The sequence below is a fragment of the Pteronotus mesoamericanus genome, unplaced genomic scaffold, assembly GCF_021234165.1.
Source record: "Pteronotus mesoamericanus isolate MK-2021 breed Mesoamerican mustached bat unplaced genomic scaffold, CSHL_Meso_final contig_482, whole genome shotgun sequence".
NCBI classification, from domain to species: domain Eukaryota; kingdom Metazoa; phylum Chordata; class Mammalia; order Chiroptera; family Mormoopidae; genus Pteronotus; species Pteronotus mesoamericanus.
Genome location: NW_026555181.1, coordinates 298,802 through 317,266, shown reverse-complemented (window position 1 = coordinate 317,266; position 18,465 = coordinate 298,802). Strand labels below are relative to the sequence as shown.

General features: G+C 54.0%; 2 protein-coding genes across 4 annotated transcripts; one reads left to right on the top strand and one right to left on the bottom strand.

Moving 5' to 3' along the window:
- Window positions 1-871: 871 nt before the first annotated feature.
- On the top strand, window positions 872-4,261 carry TEKTIP1 (tektin bundle interacting protein 1). The gene is made up of 4 exons (XM_054578070.1): window positions 872-1,165; window positions 3,545-3,783; window positions 3,867-3,992; window positions 4,083-4,261. Exons 1-4 carry the CDS (start codon window positions 1,083-1,085, stop codon window positions 4,259-4,261), a joined length of 627 nt encoding a protein of 208 aa, XP_054434045.1. The 5' UTR covers window positions 872-1,082.
- On the bottom strand, window positions 4,225-13,256 carry MFSD12 (major facilitator superfamily domain containing 12). Of its 3 annotated transcripts, XM_054578066.1 has the most exons (10): window positions 12,794-13,256; window positions 9,803-10,013; window positions 7,921-8,059; window positions 7,609-7,791; window positions 7,224-7,316; window positions 7,042-7,134; window positions 6,379-6,549; window positions 6,206-6,300; window positions 4,945-5,075; window positions 4,709-4,847 (listed from the first exon to the last, which is right to left on the bottom strand). In XM_054578066.1, coding segments are annotated over exons 1-10 (1,416 nt in total). In that variant the 5' UTR covers window positions 13,092-13,256; the 3' UTR covers window positions 4,709-4,845. The 3 variants fall into 3 exon arrangements, with proteins under 3 accessions (XP_054434044.1, XP_054434041.1, XP_054434043.1); XM_054578068.1 differs by lacking the exon at window positions 6,379-6,549; XM_054578069.1 differs by lacking the exons at window positions 6,206-6,300; window positions 6,379-6,549; window positions 7,042-7,134; window positions 7,224-7,316 and having other exon boundaries at window positions 4,225-4,847.
- Window positions 13,257-18,465: the final 5,209 nt, after the last annotated feature.

Sequence of the window (18,465 nt, the reverse complement as noted above, 5' to 3'; positions counted from 1 at the left end):
TGAATGGAGGGCAGATTTTGGATTTTATTTTTTTTAAATAGTGGTAAAATGTGCATAACTTACAGCTTACCATCTTACGCTGAGCAATTCAGTGACATTTGGTGCATGCACAGTGTTGTGCAAAGAGTACTTCTAATACTAGAACATTTCTATCACCCCAAAAAGAAAACCCACCCTGGCTGATGTGGCTCTATGGATTGAGTGCAGGGCCTGCGAACCAAAGGGTCTCAGGTTGGATTCCCAGTCGGGGCACATGGCTGGGTTGCGGGCCAGGTCCCCAGTACGGGGCGTGTGAGAAGCATCCACACATTGATGTTTCTTCCTCCCTCTCTCCCCCTCTCTAAAAATGAATAAATAAAATCTTAAAAATTATTAGGACGTCAAATAACTTTTTTTAAAAAAAGAAAAAAAGAAAAACCAGCTTTGTTACCAGTTACCCCCAGCCCCTGGCAACCATGAACTCACTTTGTCTCTGGATTTGCCTGTTCTGGACATTTCACATGAATGGTTTCACACACTCGGGGGCCTTTTGTGTGTGGCTTCTCTCACTGAACGTCATGTGTTCAAGGTCCACCCACGTTGTAGCGAGTGTCAGCTTCACTCCTTTTCATGGCTGATACTCTGTGTGGATGGACATTTGGGTTGTTTCTCCCTTCTGGTTATTTTGAATCATGCTGCTGGGAACGTTTGTTTGCAGGTTTTTCATCTGGTGTATTTTGGAAACAGGTGAAGGACTGGATGCCGGTGGGGTGAAGAAAAGGGAGGGGTTGAGGACTGGCAGGTCCCTGCCTAAGCCACCTGGAAAGGTGGAGCTGAGGATATGGAAGTGAAATTCAGAAGCTTCATTTGGTTCATGTGGGGATATGGGTAAGGGGCCAGGGAAGTGCTGAGCCCTGAGCCACCCAGGTGTGGCCCCACCTCTTTCCTTCAGCCTCTCAGCTGGGGCATGAGGAGTGGTCTGGCCAGGAGCCAGGGCCACCAGCAGCATTGCCAGGACACAGAGGATGGCCGTGCTGTCACAGTTGCTGTCAACAATGGCCTCACAGGCCTAGGCAGGAGTGCCCAGGAACCCAGAGGCAGACATGCAGACCCTGATGCAGGCGGCTACCCAGCCCTGTGTCCCCCAGGGGACCCTCGAAGTGGACTTCCCAGCACCTCTCTACAGGTCAGTACCACCCTGTGTCCAGACACGGTCCCTCTGGATTTTGGCTTGGCTTCTGAGTGTCACTCATAATTCATAAAAGGCACTGGGTGCTGCACCTCCAGTTGTCTGATCCTTGCATCTCATCCCACCCACCTGCCCCTGGGTACCCTCTTCCACACCAAGTGATCAGAGCAAGGCAGTCTTGGAGACGGGAAGGGTGTGCGCAGGTCACACATGATCGCTCACTGTGGGCACCACACACACCCATGCAGCAAACAGAGAAACTAGGTACTCGGGAGTTGCCTGGGACTGCTGTAGCGGAACTCCACACACTGGGCAGCTTCAACGCCAGAAATTGATTCTACCTCAGTTTGGAGGCCAAAAGTACAAAGATCAGGGTGTCAGCAGGGATAGTTCCTTCTGAGACTATGAGGGAGAATCTGCCCCATGTTCTTCCAGATTCTGGTGATTTACTGGTAATTCTTGGTGTCCCTTGGCTTGTAGACACATCACCCCACCGATGCCTCCATCGATCTCCCCTGTGTGTGTCCAGGTTCCCCTCTGCTTACAAGGACACCAGGGCCCACTGTACCCCACTATGACCTCATCTTAATGAATTCTACCTAAGATCCTCTTTCCAAATAAGGTCACATTCTGAGGTTCCATGTGGACGTGGTGAACTCTGGGGGACACTCAACCCAGTAGAGTATCCATTTATAAGTGACTGTTTCAGTAAGTTATTACTCTGCAGCTATAAAAAAACAGATGACTGAGTGCCCTTTGTGCCACTCCATTTCCAAGAAAATTAGAGAAAAAAAAACGGATGTGAAACGGAGCACAAGTTGCCACGTTTCTGTACTAGTAGGGACCCACAAAGGCACTGTGCGCTCTGGAAGGCGGGAGAAAGCGGAGTGCGGCCTGTTCAGGCTGGTGGCTGGGGGATGCTCAGTGTCCATTATAAACCTTGTGCGTCTTGCAGTTCATAAATCTTTGTTTTAAAAAGGGTGGGGCACCCCAGATGATCTTAAAATCCCCTTTGGGTGGCAAATCCATTCTGCATCAGGTTCCTGAGACTGATGTCCCAGAACTGACCGGGCAGGTCCCACATTTTATGAGCTGTGTGTTTCTCCTTTGGATGCTCTGATCAAATCTCCTGGAGTGAAAACTTAGCCTGGTCCTCTGTGTATGGCAGAGAGAAAAGCGTTTCGTCAGTGGCCCTTCCGGGGCTATCTTGGGCAGCCAACCTCGTTCACAGGTGAGTTTCCAGGAGCAAGCTCACCAGGTCAGAGCACGTGCACGTCTTTGTCTCTCAGGCAGTGGTGCTACCAGGATACATTCCAAAAGGAATTGCCATTTGAGGGTTCTGCTTAAGCAAGTTTCCCTGCAGTTTCATGTGAACAGCTTTCGGTTTTTTTTTTGTTTTTTTTTTTTTAAGATTTTACTTCTGTTTTTAGAGAGAAGGGAGGGAAACAGAGAAACATCATTGAGTGATAGATATATTGACCATTTGTTTCTTGCATAATGCCCCCAATTGGGAATCTAGCCTGCAACCCAAGCATGTGCCCTGATGGGGGATTGAACTGGTGGTCTTTCAGTTCACAGGCTGGTGCTCAATCCACTGAGCCACACCAGCCAGGGCTATGTTTAGTTTTAATGGTACTTCATTGCAGCTTGATTTTTGCTATCGTTAGCATATTTTCACTAACTTCTCTGCACTATAGCCTCATTATTTCTTAAACTGTGCTCTGCCGCCCCAGGGCCTTTACACAGCCACGCCCTTCACCTGGTGTGGGCCAACCACCTCCTCTCCTTGGGGAAGCCCTCCTTGTGCTCTTAGTCTAAAGACTCGCACCAGAGATGACCCCTGAAACAGGCACAAATGTGTAGCTACATAGTTTATTCTTTAAATGTAAGCTCATCCTCCCAGCTGGTGATAACACAAAGGTCCCCCTCCCCCCCGCAAGGCTCTTTCCAGGAACCTGGACACCCCCACCGGCTCTCCCTGAGCCACTTAGCACACTTCATCCTGCTGTGCCTCCAGGCCAAGGGGCTTCCTGGAAGGAGTCAGCATCTGGGAGGCTGGACAAGGACATAGGACCCCAGGGATGGCCAGAGATTTCATATTTCCCCTTCCTGGTATCCCCAGGGGGAAGAGAAGAAAAAGTGAAAGGTTTAGTGAGGGTCCTGGGGAAGGTGTGGCAGAGAGGAGGAAATGTCCAGTGCTGAGACACACAACCAGGTGGAGATGGAGGCAGGCCCTCCACACTGTGGGCCAGACCCTTGTACCCTCCTTGCTGCAATGCGTGGCAGTGAGGGTCAACAGCCCATTCTAGAGACAAGCTGTGGCCCAGAAAGGGGCAGGGGACAGCCACAGGCTTAGCCTCTGTCTCTGACCCCTAGTGATGACTACCTGTCCCTGGAGGGGCCCCGCTGGCCACCAGCTATCAAGCAGGCAGTGCGCTGGGCCTACACACCCATGGGATGTGACTCGGCCAGCCAGCTGTGCTATACTGGCCTAACCAACTCGGATTTCTGCGAAGCCTGGTACACGCTACCAAGGGCCAGGGACAGCCCCTACCGGGAGGCTTATGCCCACTGGCATGGATGCTACAGCCACCAGAAGCACAGCATGCCTTCAGGTGAGTGCCTGGCCACCTGCCTTGACCAGCCCCAAGGGGAGGGCGAGGACGAGAGATGACCACCTCCCCCACTCTCCCTGCAGCTTACACCCAGCACCTCCGGGAAACTGCCTGGTATGACCCCATCGTGCCCGCCCAGTACAGGGCCCCCAGCACGCGGTGGGGGACGATGCTGTGGAAAGACAAGCCCCTCTGGGGCAAGGAATATGGTGAGGCTGGCATCACCGGGGTCGAGGGATGGAGGCAAAATTGGGTCCAGGAAGCTGGAGCCGCGAAGTGACCTGAGTCCTGCCCTACAGTGGTCAACAGGCAGCAATACGGGGTGGAGCCTTGGGGGCGGACATCAGACTACGTGCCCTACCTGTCGGCGCTGCAGCGTCCGAGCTACACGACCCAGAACTACCGGCAGTGGAACCTGGAACCCTACTGCCCATCCACTGGCCAGCAGACCCAACCCATCTACACATCTGCTGTCTGATAAAGAGTGTCCCTCTGTGGGGACACTGCACCTTTCCCTGGGTGTCTGTCCACATCTGGGGACCGGGGCACTGATCAGTCAGGTAAAGGGAGTTCCAGCCCGAGGGCCAGGGCAGGGGCCCCTGCTGCTCTCCATTCCGGAGCCAGGCGGGCAGCCGAGGCCCATCCTCACCGTGAGCGGCCCTTTATTCACTGTCAGCGGCGCCCTGGGGACCCCAGCTATGCCAGCGGTGAGGTGGAGCTGGGGCTGAGCTTGGGGCAGGCCCTGGGCCCCAGGACCTTCACAACCTGCCCCCATGCAACTTAGGGCACCCCGAGTCATCCATTAGAGTTTGGCTTGGGTACCCCCAAGCCCATGAGGACCCACAGGCCCCTGGATACCAGAGGGCCGGGCTAGGTGTCTCAGCCCAGCACAGACGAGCCGCTGGGGCCCAGCCCATCCTGTCCTCACCCACCGTCCCTGCAGCCAGGCAAGGAAGGGGAGGGTTGGGGACCGTGGGAGCAGGGGATGGAATGTGCACAGTTGCAGCTCATTGGCGTAGGGCAGGAGGCCACAGGGGGATGTCAGGGTTGGACTCCAGGGGCTCCTGCAAGAGAGGGGCAGGGGTGGGGTAAGTGAGCATGGGACCTGGCCCAGCACCCCCACCCATGGCCAGGTTGGGAATGGTGGAGGTTGTAACTCACAGCTCCGCAGACGGATCGGCCAGATGAGAAGACTGCACAAAGAGAGGGTGGCGGCCACGCCTACGCCACCTGTCACAGCCACCATCACCCAGTGGTAGAAGCCCACGCAGGCCCTGCAGCAGAGCTCCGAGCTAGGGGAGGGGGAGGGCAGAGCAGGTGGAGTGGGCACTTGCGGAGACCCTCCAGCCTCAGCCTGGCCCTCCCCTCCTCCCACAGCCTTGGGCAGCCCCGTCTTTCCCAGCATTCAGGCCAGAACCTGGGGGTCACCCTCAACCCTTTTTCCTCCCACATCTAGCACTTCAGCCAATACGGCCAGCTCTGCCTTCAGAGTCTATCCTGACCCTGCCCACTGCTCCCCTCTCTACCTGCACCTGGTCCGGCCTATCATCACTCACCTGGACCAGTACAGATGCTTCCGCCTCATCCCCACCCTCCACGTACTGTCCTCCTGGACACAACCATGAGAGGACACCGTGAGCACCTGAGTCAGGCCTCCCCTCGTTTGCCCACAGCCCTCAAGGGCTCCCTGCTCCCTTGAGGTAAAAGCCCAAGTTCTCCACGAGGCCCCGCACAACTTGCCTTAAGCCTCTCCCCACACTCTTCCCTCCCTCTGCTCCAGCCACACGGGCGTCTACCCTGTTCTTCCAACACACCAGGCCTGGCCCTACTCCAGGGCCTTTGCACTGGCTGTTTCTCCCCATTTGCCTAAAACTCCCTGGTATCCACCAGGTCTTGGGACCAGTATCATCATTTCAAGGAAGCCCTCCCTAACCTCCTGCACCAGTCAGGGCTCCACATGTGGTGTCCTTCACACCCCTGGCCTCTGGTCTGGATCACACACGTACTCCTGTGATTAACATGGCTGGTATTACCCCCAGCTCCATGACAACAGAGGACCAGGCAGCTTGTGCTTTCCAGACCCTGGGCTTCTATAAGGTGAGAACTCGGTGGTCTAGAATCATCCAGGTCTGAAACTCCAGGTTCTGAGTGTCTGAGTGGCACAGATTCCAGCTCCCCTGTAGCACTGCCCACTCAGATTCCCCCAGTACACCTGAATGGTGTGTCCTCAATATCGTCACACAATAGACCCGGGATTTGTTGAATAAATTTGTTGAGTGTCGTAGGTCAGAAAGGACCAAGTCTCACCGCGGTGGGATCTCTTGTCTGCTCCGAATCCCTAGACCTGGAGCAGTGCCCAGCACACAGCGCACACTCAGTGCACTCTTGTTAATAAGTGAACTAACAAATGAGTCACACTCACGAACAGGGATGCAGGCTCTGAATGACCATGACTGCCAGCCCGTTGGCCACCTTATCCGAGAAGCTCATGGCACCATACACAAAGGCTCCGCTGTGCTGGGGGGACACAGGCAGGGACATCAATACCCATGGCCTGGGCCCTGGTCCCCCAGCAGCCCTGCCCACCAGCCCTACCGTGTGGGGACCAATGAGGTCAGCTGTCATGGCCAGCGAGGTGACAAGGATGGTGGCACAGCCCATGCCCAGCAGCACCGCTGCTGCATACACCGCCATGCCCAGCTCGTCTGCCAGCGCCACCCAGGCCGCAAAGACCAGGATTACCAGGAGGCCCACGAAGTAGGTCATCTGCAGGGGAGACCAGCATCAGGCCCACCTCACTGGGCAGCTCCTGCCTGGAGCTTGCCCTCTCTGCTCATCAATCCTCTGACCCCCAGCCCCTGACCCCAGAGAGTGAGGAGATCAAGTTGGACCATCCCTAAGGAATCCCCAGCTCTGACCTCATCAGAGAGCTGACATTCTAGAAATGTGGCTATCTACATCTTAAGTGCAAATCAAAATATAAAAACACTCAGTTCTTCAGTTATGCCTGCCACCCTGAAATATTGAATTTCAAGTATTCAGTAGCCACCCTGGCTGGCATACTGGCTGGCACAGAAATTTCTAGAGCTCTGCAGCCCCAAGACATTTAGAAACCAGGATTCTAGAACGTGGGTTTGAGAGACAGGGCATCTACAAAGTATGGAGGCTAAGGTATGGAATCTCCTGGGTTCTGTGAATCTGAGTTCTGAGGGTTCTTGCCTGTGGCTGCCCACCCCCCTCACTGACCCATGCACTCACATTCCTCCCAATCCACTTGTTGACAGGTTTCATGAGGAAGGAGGAGAAGAAACCACTGAGATACATCACCAATGGGATGGTGGCGATGAACTTCTGTTGGGGCAGAGTGGGCAAGGGTGTGTCAGGTGGGGCTCCTCAGGCTCAGGGCCCCCCTGCCACAGCCCGGGCCCACCCCAGCTCACCTTGGGCAGGTTGAGGGAGTAGGTGAGGTACATGGCCATGTATGTCTGGGACAGGTTCACAATGAGCCTCGTGCTCATGTACAGCAAGCCCACCTATGGGCAGACAGGGACTGATTCAGGGAGCAGGCAGGGCCCTTCTCTACTCCCACCAGCAGGGGACAGGGGGGAGGGGAGTCTAGCCACAGCTACCATCGGATCCACTGGTAGTGACCACAGCTGGTCAGGTGAAGAGAGTAGTAATTGATTAGCAATGTCTGCACTGCCTGAGGAATAGAAAAATCCACTGTTGGCTCATCTATTGGACATCCCTGCCTGCCGCCCCACAGGCTAAGGGCCAAGTGGGAGACGGGCATCCACTGCAGCCTGCTCTGTCCCCATGACATACCTGGTAAAAGGCCGGCTGCCGGAGCCAGTCTTTCCAGAGCAGCAAGGTGCGGGCTGTGGTGGGGGCCAGCAGGGGGCTGTGTTCATCTGGCTCCTCTGCCAGCTGCCGGGGCCCTTCCCTGGTGCCCAGGTGAAACAGCAGTGAGAAGATGGCTCCAATGCCCACCACCAACAGGGAGAGGTTCTGAGGATCCAGCAGGAGAGGGGTCAACAGTGGCTCTCACAGTCCAAGTCCGAAGTTCAGAACGGGGGCAGGGGGGGATGTCCCATCCTGCCAGCAGCATCCTTGCCCCCCATCCCAGCCCCGACTCACCCGAAACACTGGCACATCTTGCACCCCCAGCTGGTCACTGACATCCTGCATGTGCCCCATATGTGGAGAGGTCTGCAGGTGGAGCAGGAGCCAGGCAGCACCATAGACGGTGATGTTGGCCACCACAGTGAAGGCGTACCTGGCAGGGCAGGACAGGACAGGCCTTAGCATAGCAGCCCAAGAAACAACCTGGCCACTTCCTCCCCAGGCAGCCAACAGTCAGAGCTGCTTGTGGTGCCTGGGGAACTTCTGGCTGATGGGTGATTTCAGCCACCAAACCTTGGGTGGCCCCAGGGAAGCCCTCATGAGCCCCAGCTTCCCCAGCCTGCACGTTATCTGATGATTTACAACTCTGACCTCAACCACCATGATGGGGGCAGGGGGTCTGGAATGCAGAGACTCAGCAGGGCCAGTCAGGGCTGCAATCCAAGTCTGAGAACTCTAGATGTTCAGGAGCCAGGATTCTGGAATTCTTGGTACCTAGATCCTGGGCTCCAGCAGAGCAAGGTCTAGATTCATCTGGGTCTGCTCCTGCCTGCAGCTCTGCAGTGATGTCTCTTCCAGGAGCTGGGAAGGGCCGGGGAGGGGCAGCCTCTGGATCTCACCAGGACTTGGTTTCCCTTTCTAAAAGTGAGAACAAGACTAATCCCAGAAGCCACACTGAAGATAGCGTGAGGCTGGCAATGAAGCACTTGCAGTAGAAAGCACAGCAGAGTTTGGCCTGATGTAGCCTGTCCTCTATCATCCAGGGCCCTGGGGGCCCAGGCATTGAGCAACCAACCCCTGCCGTTAGTGCCTGCAGCTCTCAGTCATAATGGGGAACTCAAAGGCGGGGGTGAGGGGGAGACCAGACCAGGGCAAAAAGGCTGAGCTGGAGACAGGCAGGACTCTCGACAAAGACACTACCCTAATAGCAAGAGTAACACTCAGTCCCTGGGTGTCAACTGTCAGCTGGGTTCTTTGAGCTCCAGCAACACTGGTCATCCTCACATGTGCTCTCCCTTCTGCCTGGAACTGCCATCTCCTGTACCTTTTTCCTATTTCACATGTCCCACAGGTATGTGACCCTCGGCACGTGACAACCTGGGTTTGTTGTGTGAAGGGCCTAGAACTGTGCCTGGTCTACAGCAAGCACCCCATAAATGCTCATATGAGCTTCAAAGCCAGAATAACCTCCTCAAGCAAGCTGGGTGCCAATGCCCACTTGTGGCAGGCAGGATTTTAATATGGCCCTGGAGACCCCCACACCCCGGTCCTGCCTTGCCTAACAACCCACCCGCAGCCGCCTTGGGGATGAGATCTATGAATATGATGGGAGGTCATTCCCATACTTTAGGCAACTTCTGCAGCACAGGTGAAGGGATTTTGCAGGTGCCATTAAAGGAGGTTATCCTGGGTCGGTCTGACCCATTCAGGTGATTCTTAGAGAAAGGGCTTAGGCCATCCCTGGGATCTCACTCTCCTGCCAGTGACAAAGAATCAGCAAGACACCATGAGCTCTACATCTGCAGGAAGGTGAATTCTGCCACCGACTACATGAGCAGGGAGGAGGGATTCCCAAGCCTCAGATGAGACCAGCGCTGGCCAATGATGACTGAAGCCTCGAGACTGACACTGAAGCCAGAAACCCAGGTAAGCTGAGACAGCCTCTTAACCCACCAAAACCATGGCATGTTGCATGCTGTCTGAAGCTGCTTTGTGGTCATTTATGCAAGCAGCAGCAGCAGGTGACTGATATGCTACATTACAGGGGAATAAGCCAGGGCTGAGAGTCTCAGAGCCACACAGCCAAGCAGAGACCACACAGAGAGTGTGGCCCCAGGTCCCGTGCCCTCACCTGCTGTGTGTGTGCCCGCCCCATCCTGCCCCACCAAGGTGGTACCTGAGAGCCGTGAGCTCCACCTTCTCATGGTCATTGGTGACGAGCTCAGGGATAAGGCTGAGGTGGGCAATCTGCGTAGCAGCCCAGCCAAACTGGAAGATGACAATGAAAGGCCCGTAGTAGAGGAGGGCAGCCCACTCAGGCGTGGCCGCCCCGCAGCCCAGGCAGGGGCTGAAGATGAAGGGGAAGGAGAGCAGGACGCAGGTGGTGCCTGTAGATGGGCAGAACAGGGAGAGGTCACATCGCCGGACCTTTCCGCGGTGGCCCAGGGCTCCCTGGGGTATGACCCGGTGGGAAGGAAACAGTGACACAGAAAGGGCAACAGATCCTCCCAAAGTCACACAGTGGGGTATGTGGGATCAGCAGCCAAGAGCGCCCCAGGCTTATGGTGCCTGTGACAAATGGGGTAACTGGGATCCCTCAGAAGCCACACAACCAAACAGGTCGGAGGGGCCAGGCCTCCACCCACCAGTCCAAGCAGTATGTCCCTTTTGCCTAATGGGGACACAGAATAGGCTGGACTGGTCTGAGATCACACACAGTAAGAGGTGAGCAGGCAGGACCAGGATGTATGATTAGGAAATAAGAGGGAGCAAGAACGGAGTCGCCCCATGTCAACTCAGGGCTCCCTGAAGTTGCCCCTGACAGGTGGGGAAACTAAAGCACAGAAAGCCTGAGGTCACACAGCAGGTTTAAAGGGTGCTTTGGGGGTCCCCAGAAAAGCTGCCCGCTACAGACACGCCATTTACACCCACAACTTCCCTTTTCCGTCTTGCCCAGGGAGTGAGCCTTTTCCACCCCAGCTCATATCAAGGATCTAGTGGGGCCGCCAGAAGGCCAGGTGATGATACTAGACCCTGCCCTCCATGAGCCCCAGGGTCCCCATCAACTCATAAGAAAACCTCTCCCTGGCAAACATTGCAGTATCTCAGAACAAGCCCAAGTTCTCCTCAAGGCCCACAAGGCCCTGCACAATTGGTCCCTGTCCCCTCCCTGCGCACACTCCCCCTTCTCTCCCTCTGGCTCACTCTGCTCCAGCCACAGAGGGCTCCTTGCTGCTTCTCCAACAGGCCAGGCACAGTCCTGCCTCAGGGCCTTTGCACGTGCTATGGCCTCTGCCTGGAATGCTCTTCTTTTCATCCCTCACGACTCAACTCAAACGCCACCTCCTCAAAGAAACCCTTCCTGACCAGCTCAGTCATCAACAGTCCCCTTGCCGCCTCAATACATTCTATTCTGGACCCTACTTTCTTTTGGGAATTCTTTTGTTTGTCTGTTTGCTTGTTTCCTGCCTTCCTACACCACCAGACTGTGGGCCCTGTTGGGAAGGATCCCAGGTCTCTCTAAGTCACTTTTCCTCCCACCCTTGCCCCTGGAAGGAGTCTGGCAGCTGGACTTCCCTCTTCCCTTGGGCTCCGGAGGTGACCTCATCCATAGACCCTGGGCCCGCCCCTGCAGTCCTGGAATCAGGAAATGAAACCAAAACCAGCCAGCCAGCTTCTTTCTCTGGAATTGGGAGGGGCATCCTGAGCAGATGCCTGGGGGCCAGGCACCAATTGAAGACACTGGTCAGAGGAATGTGCTGCCCTGGCCGGACTCCACCCTGCTGTTGCCCAGGTCAGTTAACCATTGTAGGACCTAGGTTGCCTGGTCGGAGGACCTTGGGCATGTGACTTTGTCTCCTGAGGCTTCAGTTTCTAGAAAATGGAGAAGATGGAAATACCTGCTTCCTGAGGTATATGTGAGAATTGAGAGTTAATGTGTGAAAGTGGGAGCTCCTACTACTCTGAGCTACTTCTCACCTCAGCATCTTTAAAGTCACAATGGTTCATACCTTTGCACAAGCCCTTTCAACTACTTGGAATGTCACTCTCCAACACACACATACACACACTCCTATTCATCCATCAAAACCCCAAAGGCAATGTCCTGTCCTGAGTACCTGACAAACCTGAAATCCAGCCTGGGATGTGGCTGCAGTGACGCCAGCCACCCTCAGGCCACTAAGAGACCTGCTGTGCCATGCAAAAAATGTCACTCACGAGGCCCAGGGGAAATAACTGTCTCCCCAGTAATGGTTCCCAAGGACAAGAAGACACCAGCCGTCCCTTCCAGCCTTCTAGAAATCTGCCATCCGTAATTCCCTGAGTGGCAGGATTCCTGGCCCTGCCTCCTGAAATGCCAGGTAGGCCCCCAATGCCAGGATGTGGGCACTCCTGCCAGGGCAGGAACAGCAGGGAAAGTGGCCAGGGCTAATCTCAAAGCCCAGGGCCTGGGCGGGAGAGAAGGGACGTGTGGATGCAGGCCTTATCATCGGTGCTCACTGGGCAGGGCACCCCTGCCCCCTACCCTCCCTGACAGCCCTCTAGGCAGGCAAAGGCCCCAGGCCAGAGGGCAACCCCTTTACCTGCTCTGCAGACTCCATTCCCATTAGTCAGGCATAGATCCCCAACCCTTCTGTCTCACCTGCCCCCAACTCTCAGCTGCCAGGGCAGCTTCCCCAAAACACCAAAGCACCAGGTTGTCTGAGATGGGGGAAGGGGTTGCCAGAGTGGACTCTAGACAGTCTGACCCTCACTCAGACCTAGTTGTCATGGTGGTCACCCTGATAAAGAGGTGGAGAGGTCAAGCCAGACAAGACAGACTGACAGAGGAGGCTCTGGGCAGTCAGACCCAACCCGAAGATGGTTTGGGAAACCCCCCAGGGGTCAGAGAGACAAAGGGAAGAGAAACTGGAGAGAAACAGCAACAGTCAGATGAAGGGGGCTTGGCAGGTCAGACAGCAGCCATGAGGCAGACAGAGGTGGGGGTACTCAGGACATTCGGCAGACAACGGCGCAGGTTCAGGCCATAGAACAGAGACGGAAGGGGGACAGGGCAGTTAAGCAGAGGGGGTTGGCTCAGGTCCTGGAGCAGACATAGAGGGGGAAGCTCAGGCCACCGGGAGCACTAGGCAGGCAGATGTATAGGGACGGCTGCGCCGCGACTTACCAACCAGGTGCCAGGCCTTGCGCGGCCCGTAGCGCGCGCAGCAGCCAGCGGCACGGTCGGCCTCGTAGCCCACGAGGGGCGTGCAGAGTCCGTCGGCCACCTGACCAAGCAGTAGCAGGACGCCAGCGCCGCGTGAGCTGTAGGCGCGCACTGAGTGCAGGTAGAGCAGCAGGTAGGTGAACCACATGGACGCACACAGGTCGTTGAGGAAGTGGCCCACGGCGTAGCTCAGTCGAGCCGTCAAGGACAGCGGCCGCGGGGGCGCCCCCGCTCCGTTCGCCGGGGGCCCCGGGCCCATGACGGCGCTCCGGGCTCGGGCTGAGCTGTCGGGCGCGTCGCAAACGGGGCCCCAGAACCGGACGTTGGCGCTCCTCTCTCCTGGACACAGACCTCTTCCACCCTGTCCACGCCGCCGGGCGCGCCTGCTGCCGCGGGGCCGGTGAACCTTCTGAACCCTAATCTACAGACTAAGCAGGGCGGGGTGGGGCGGGGCAACTCGGGAGCAGCGGCCTCCTTCGCCAATCCGGGCCGCGTGCCGGTGCGGAAAAGCCAATCCTCAGGGAAATGGGTGTGGTCTCGGGGTTAGTCTGGCCTCCGTACCCGGCGCCGACAGAGCCGCGTGGTCCTAGCGCACTAAGATCTCTTGGAGTTTGCGGGACCCTTCACCACGGAAATTGGGGGTGCCGCAAGGGTCGCCCCTAATCCAGACTCCGGCTGCCAGGTCCTCCCCACAGCAGCCTGCTCGCAGCTCTACAAGGCCTAATGTGGGCTGGAGGGAACGGGGTGGGCTGAGTCATGGGTTACGGGGACGTCTGAGCCCCAGCTCGCCTCTCCATGGGGTCCGGTGACTTCTCGGCCGGGAGAGACCCAATTGGACGCAAAGTGGACTCTTTAGTTCTAATTAATTAGTTATTAAGGATAATAATGGGAATAATCATCATAACAACACCAGCTGGCATTTAATGAGCGTTGACTGTGCCAAGCGCCCCAGGTGGATTTTCTCATCCAGCTGGGCAGAAGGTGGAGCAAGTTTCTTCTATTTCACAGTCCAGAAACACACCCAAAGAGCAGAGAGGGGACTCAGGAGCGCACTACGCTCACCTGACAGCAAGTCAGATGTATGCAGTTGGGTAGCCACCCCACCCCCAACTGTCCCCTCCCCCTTCCCCGCCACTAGGTTACTACACAAGCGGTTTCAAGTTCGAACAAACGTTGCGTGTAGTTCCCCCACCACCAACCCTGTCCTGGTCTCCAGGGCTCCTCCAGCGGTGGTTTTAAACCTGCATGGCCAGAATCATGGGGTCCAGACCAGTACCCCTCCTAGCTGATCTAGCTGGGACAAGCCCATTAACTTCGTGGGGCCTCAGTCTCCCCAGCTCTAGAACGGGTATAATATATATTAACAGTGATAGAAGTGTTAGCTGTTCATATTCTTAGCTAGAAAGTTCTCAGCACCCGCTGGTCCCTGACAGTTATTACTCTGGGCTCCCACAGTGCCCTGGTCTACCCCATTGCAACCCTGACATCGGCTCTCTCCCCGCCCTGGCCGTAACTCTCGTCCCCACTGGATTATGATGCATATACAGGCTGGGATCAGGGCAGTTTTAGTCATTGCATTGTCCCCAGCAATGCCTGGCACATGGTAGGAGCTCAAGAGATATCTGAGACAACAGAATGGTAGTCACCAGAGGGAAGGCTATTGGGGGAGGGCAAAGAAGGTAAAGAAGGTAAAATACATGGTGAGGGGAGGAGACTAGACTTTGGTGGTGAGTGCACAATGGAGTACATAGATGTTGGATTATAAAGTTGTACACTTAGTATTTACATAATGTTATTCACTACTTTTACCTCAATAAATTTAATTAAAATAAAAATAAATATCTCTCAAATAATTGAATGGTGAACATACAGGCAGGGAATCAGAACTTCAGACTGAAACTGGGAAATAGGACTTAAAACTTGAGGAACTTGAGGTTCAGGCAACCCAAATGGTGCCCAGACCAGCCTCCATACTAACATAGACCATCCACCAAAATATACACTCTTTCATGGAAAGAAGCCTGAAAAATGGGTGTAGGTGGGGTCATGGAGGCTGGAGAGAGAGAGAGAGAGAGAGAATAGCAAGAGAAGAGGGGAGATAAGCCTAGACCGCTTTGGAGGAGATAAAGGGAGATAAAGGGATAAGGAAAGATAAGAACCTCAATGTTTTCCTTCCTGCAAGTCAGACTCCCTTTAGATTTCACCAAGAGAAATGAAAGGCGACTTCTGAAACTACTAGCTTAAGCTTTTTATTTCCATTCCTCACCTCCTTTCATCCTATGACACCCATAGGAGATTTTATATCACTTCATGCCCATTTTCCAGATGAGGAAACTGAGGCTCAGACAAGTGTCTGTTGCCAGAGGGCTGAGCAACATGCGGTCAATATCTCTGAGTTATATTTATTCCCCAGCAGTGGAGGGTCCACCTGAAAAGGAAATGATGGCTCAGTGTTCACTCTCCTATCAACTTCCTGGGTGGGACAGGAACCCAGGGGTCATCCTTGGCAGCCCCTTGGGGCAGACAAAGCACCAGCGAGAGCGGGCAGCCCTGACACATCTCTGGGCTCTGGTCCTGTTGGAGCCAGCTATTTCTTGGCCCTGACTGCGGGGAAGGCAGGAACAAGGCTTTCCCGCACACTGGAGCCCAGCTGGGGAGCTGCCCCGGAGTCATGTCACTCATTTATTCATTCATTTATTCATGGAGTCATTCACTCGGTGGGTCTGGCCTTATGTCGAGCAATGCTGGGGCCCTAAAGATTTGGAGGTCCCAGTCTGAGAAACAAGGACAGAGCTAGAGCCTCCCAGTCCCCCATGGTCAGGGCTTTGGCTAAACAAATGAGACCTGGAATGGCGATTGAGTGGCAGAAAAGGAGTCAGGACTTTAGGCCACCAAGGATCTAAGGTAGGGTTTTGAGAGAAAATGGGGGGCGGGGCTCAGAAAAAAAGTCCTATGGGGGTGGGGTGGAGGTAGGGCCGTTTATTCCAGGGCAGGTCTCAGCTGCAGGTTTGGCAGGCAGTGGAGGGCCTACATGCCCGGACTAAAGGGGGGATCCGATTTGCCAGGAAGATCAGACAAGGCTCTGCCTAGAGGGAGGGAGGTTTGGAAGGAGAGATGAAAGCCCAGCGTTGGAACAGGACAAGCAGACAGGCTTGGGGACAGCGTTCCATATCCCCAGAGCGTTCCCAGCTGCCCGCTGGCGCCAGACCTGCGTCCCCCCTCCCCTGGCCAGAAATCTGATGTCCTGATGGCGCCAGTCTAGCCTCGGACCTGAGAAGTGGGGGGAGGTTTCCTTTAATCTTCTCTCTCTGACCCAGGCCCAGGATGATCAGGGCTGGGCGTGGAGGAGAAAGAGGAAGGAGGAGGATTTTGAGGCTGAGCACAAACGTCCTTAGATCACAGGGTGGCTGGGGGGTGGGCACATGACATTAGATCATTTTTTGTCATAGGCAGCTGTCCTGTGCATTGTCACATCCCTAGCCTCCCCCCACTCGATGCCAGGAGCATCCCTTTCTCCCAGTCATGAGAACCAAGAAAAGTCTCTAGACAAGGTCCAGTGTCCCATGCGGGGCTGAATCGTCCCTGGTGGGAACCCCCTGCACTAGAAAATTCTTGGTTTGATTTTTGATGGACAAGAATAGCTAACACTTTATGTAGCAGAAACCAGTCAGGCCTCATTCTGAGCGTCAAGCCTGAGTTAAACTCATTCAGTCCTTCCAATGACCTCACTGCCTTCTTGATGTCATTATTCTCCCAATCCACAGAGGGTCAAACCGAGGCACAGAAAGCTTTGGTTAGTTGCTCAAGCCACACAGCTGGGCTCAGCACTTTGTCCCTGAGTGTCTGTGGGTGTTCTCTCCTCAGACGCTTGAGATCTTCATTTCAGCACCTGCTACCCCTGTGCTTCCCTTTTCCATTCTCAGCCTTTCAACCTCCTTAATGTGATCCCCTGTAATGAATTCATTCTGCGATAAAACCCCAGGAGGGCTGGGACATTCTAGGAGCGCTGCCTACTCCCTGACTCTTCCTGAGGGTGGAGAAGAGTCGAACCACCCCAAGTTGGCAAATAAGCATTAAAGTTTTCAATGGCAAGGGCCACAACCCATCAATTTCATGACTTCCTGCTTCCCCTGGCAAAGCAGTCCATGGGCTTCAGACAGCGGGTCCAGGACATTTGTAGCTGGGGCTGTGACACTGGGAAGGACCCTAATGTGCTTCAGCCAGGACTTGCTAGCAGGGGGTAGTCCAGTCCCTCAGCGGAATGTTACCCAGAGTCAGAGAGACTGAGGCAGGCGCTGGTGTACACCAAACATATAAAGGCACTCGGAGAAAGGTTACTGTGTGAGAGAAGCATATGTGCAAGCTGATGTTTACAGCAAGAGGGCAGTGTGATCGCAAAAGCAAGATCTGACCTCATATCTTTTTATAGGAATAAATACAACACATGTGCACATGTGTATGAATGTGTTGTACCTTGTATTGTGTCCCCCTAAAATTAATATGAGGAAGTCCTAACCCCCAGGACCTCAGACTATGACCTTATTTGGAAATAGAGTGGTTGCAGATAGAATTAGTTGTCACACTGGAGTGGGCTGAGCCCAGTACAATATGACTGATGTCTTCATACAAAGGAGAAATTTGGACACAGACTCACACACACACAGGGAGAATGTCATGTGACTACAGAGGCAGAGACAAGATGATGCTTCTACAAGCCAGGAAACGCCCGAGACTGCCAGCAAACCACTGGAAGCTGGAGGAGAGAATGGAACAGTTTCTCCCTTACATTTCTCAGTAGGAACCAATCCAGACCAAGACCTTGATCTTGGAATTCTGGCCCCCAGAGCTGCAAGACAATACATTTCTGTTGTTTAAGCCACCCACTTGTGGTGCTTTGTTCATGCAGCCCTAGGACATTACAACAATGTGTGTGTGTGTGTGTATGTTTAGTAAGAAATGTAACAAGCTGATAATGGGGAGGATAGTGGACTTAATACACTCCTTTAATTTTGTGCAAATGAAGTGGATTTGGGCAATATTTGCAAAGAAGGATTAATTTCAGAAATAAAAAGTTTAAGCCATTCTTAATGGATCTCATATTTCTAGGGCTACAAATTGGGATAGTCTTCCCGGTTGGACACGATAAAAACTTCCAAATGAAGCATAGAAATGAGTGCAAAGAAACTAACTCGAAATTACGTGCCTCAAACACCTATGGTTACTGGTTGTACTGCAAGCTAGGAATTTCACGCTGCCAAGAAAAACTAATTTATAATTTTGGGACAAAAAGGATATGCTTTTACATAAATGTATGAACGATGTAACGTCAAATAGCATAAATGCTGCTTGTTGGGGATTGTGGTGTGGATAAATGGCATGAATTGGACTAAATACACTTTTGTTTCTTTTTCTAGAAAACATAGCAAGGCACTTCCCTGGAAAAAGTACAGTGTGGGGCAAAAGTGGGTTTACAGTTGTGAGTGCTTGAAATACAGTGTTTATCTTGTATTATTATTTATTGTTTTATTATTTTCTATATGAACTGCTGTAAACTTACTTTTGCCCCACCCGGTATTTATCTTTATTTGATGCATTTATGTTGTTAAGATATTGAACATAATGAAAAGGAGAGG

Coding starts and splice junctions, on each gene's coding strand:
- TEKTIP1 (XM_054578070.1), top strand. CDS start 1,083: ATGCAGACCCTGATGCAGGCGGCTACCCAGCCCTGTGTCCCCCAGGGG. Junction 1,166..3,544: donor TTCCCAGCACCTCTCTACAG/GTCAGTACCACC, acceptor TCTGACCCCTAG/TGATGACTACCTGTCCCTGG. Junction 3,993..4,082: donor CCTCTGGGGCAAGGAATATG/GTGAGGCTGGCA, acceptor CCTGCCCTACAG/TGGTCAACAGGCAGCAATAC.
- MFSD12 (XM_054578066.1), bottom strand. CDS start 13,091: ATGGGCCCGGGGCCCCCGGCGAACGGAGCGGGGGCGCCCCCGCGGCCG. Junction 7,792..7,920: donor AAGATGTGCCAGTGTTTCGG/GTGAGTCGGGGC, acceptor CTGGATCCTCAG/AACCTCTCCCTGTTGGTGGT. Junction 6,301..6,378: donor ACCTCATTGGTCCCCACACG/GTAGGGCTGGTG, acceptor GTGTCCCCCCAG/CACAGCGGAGCCTTTGTGTA.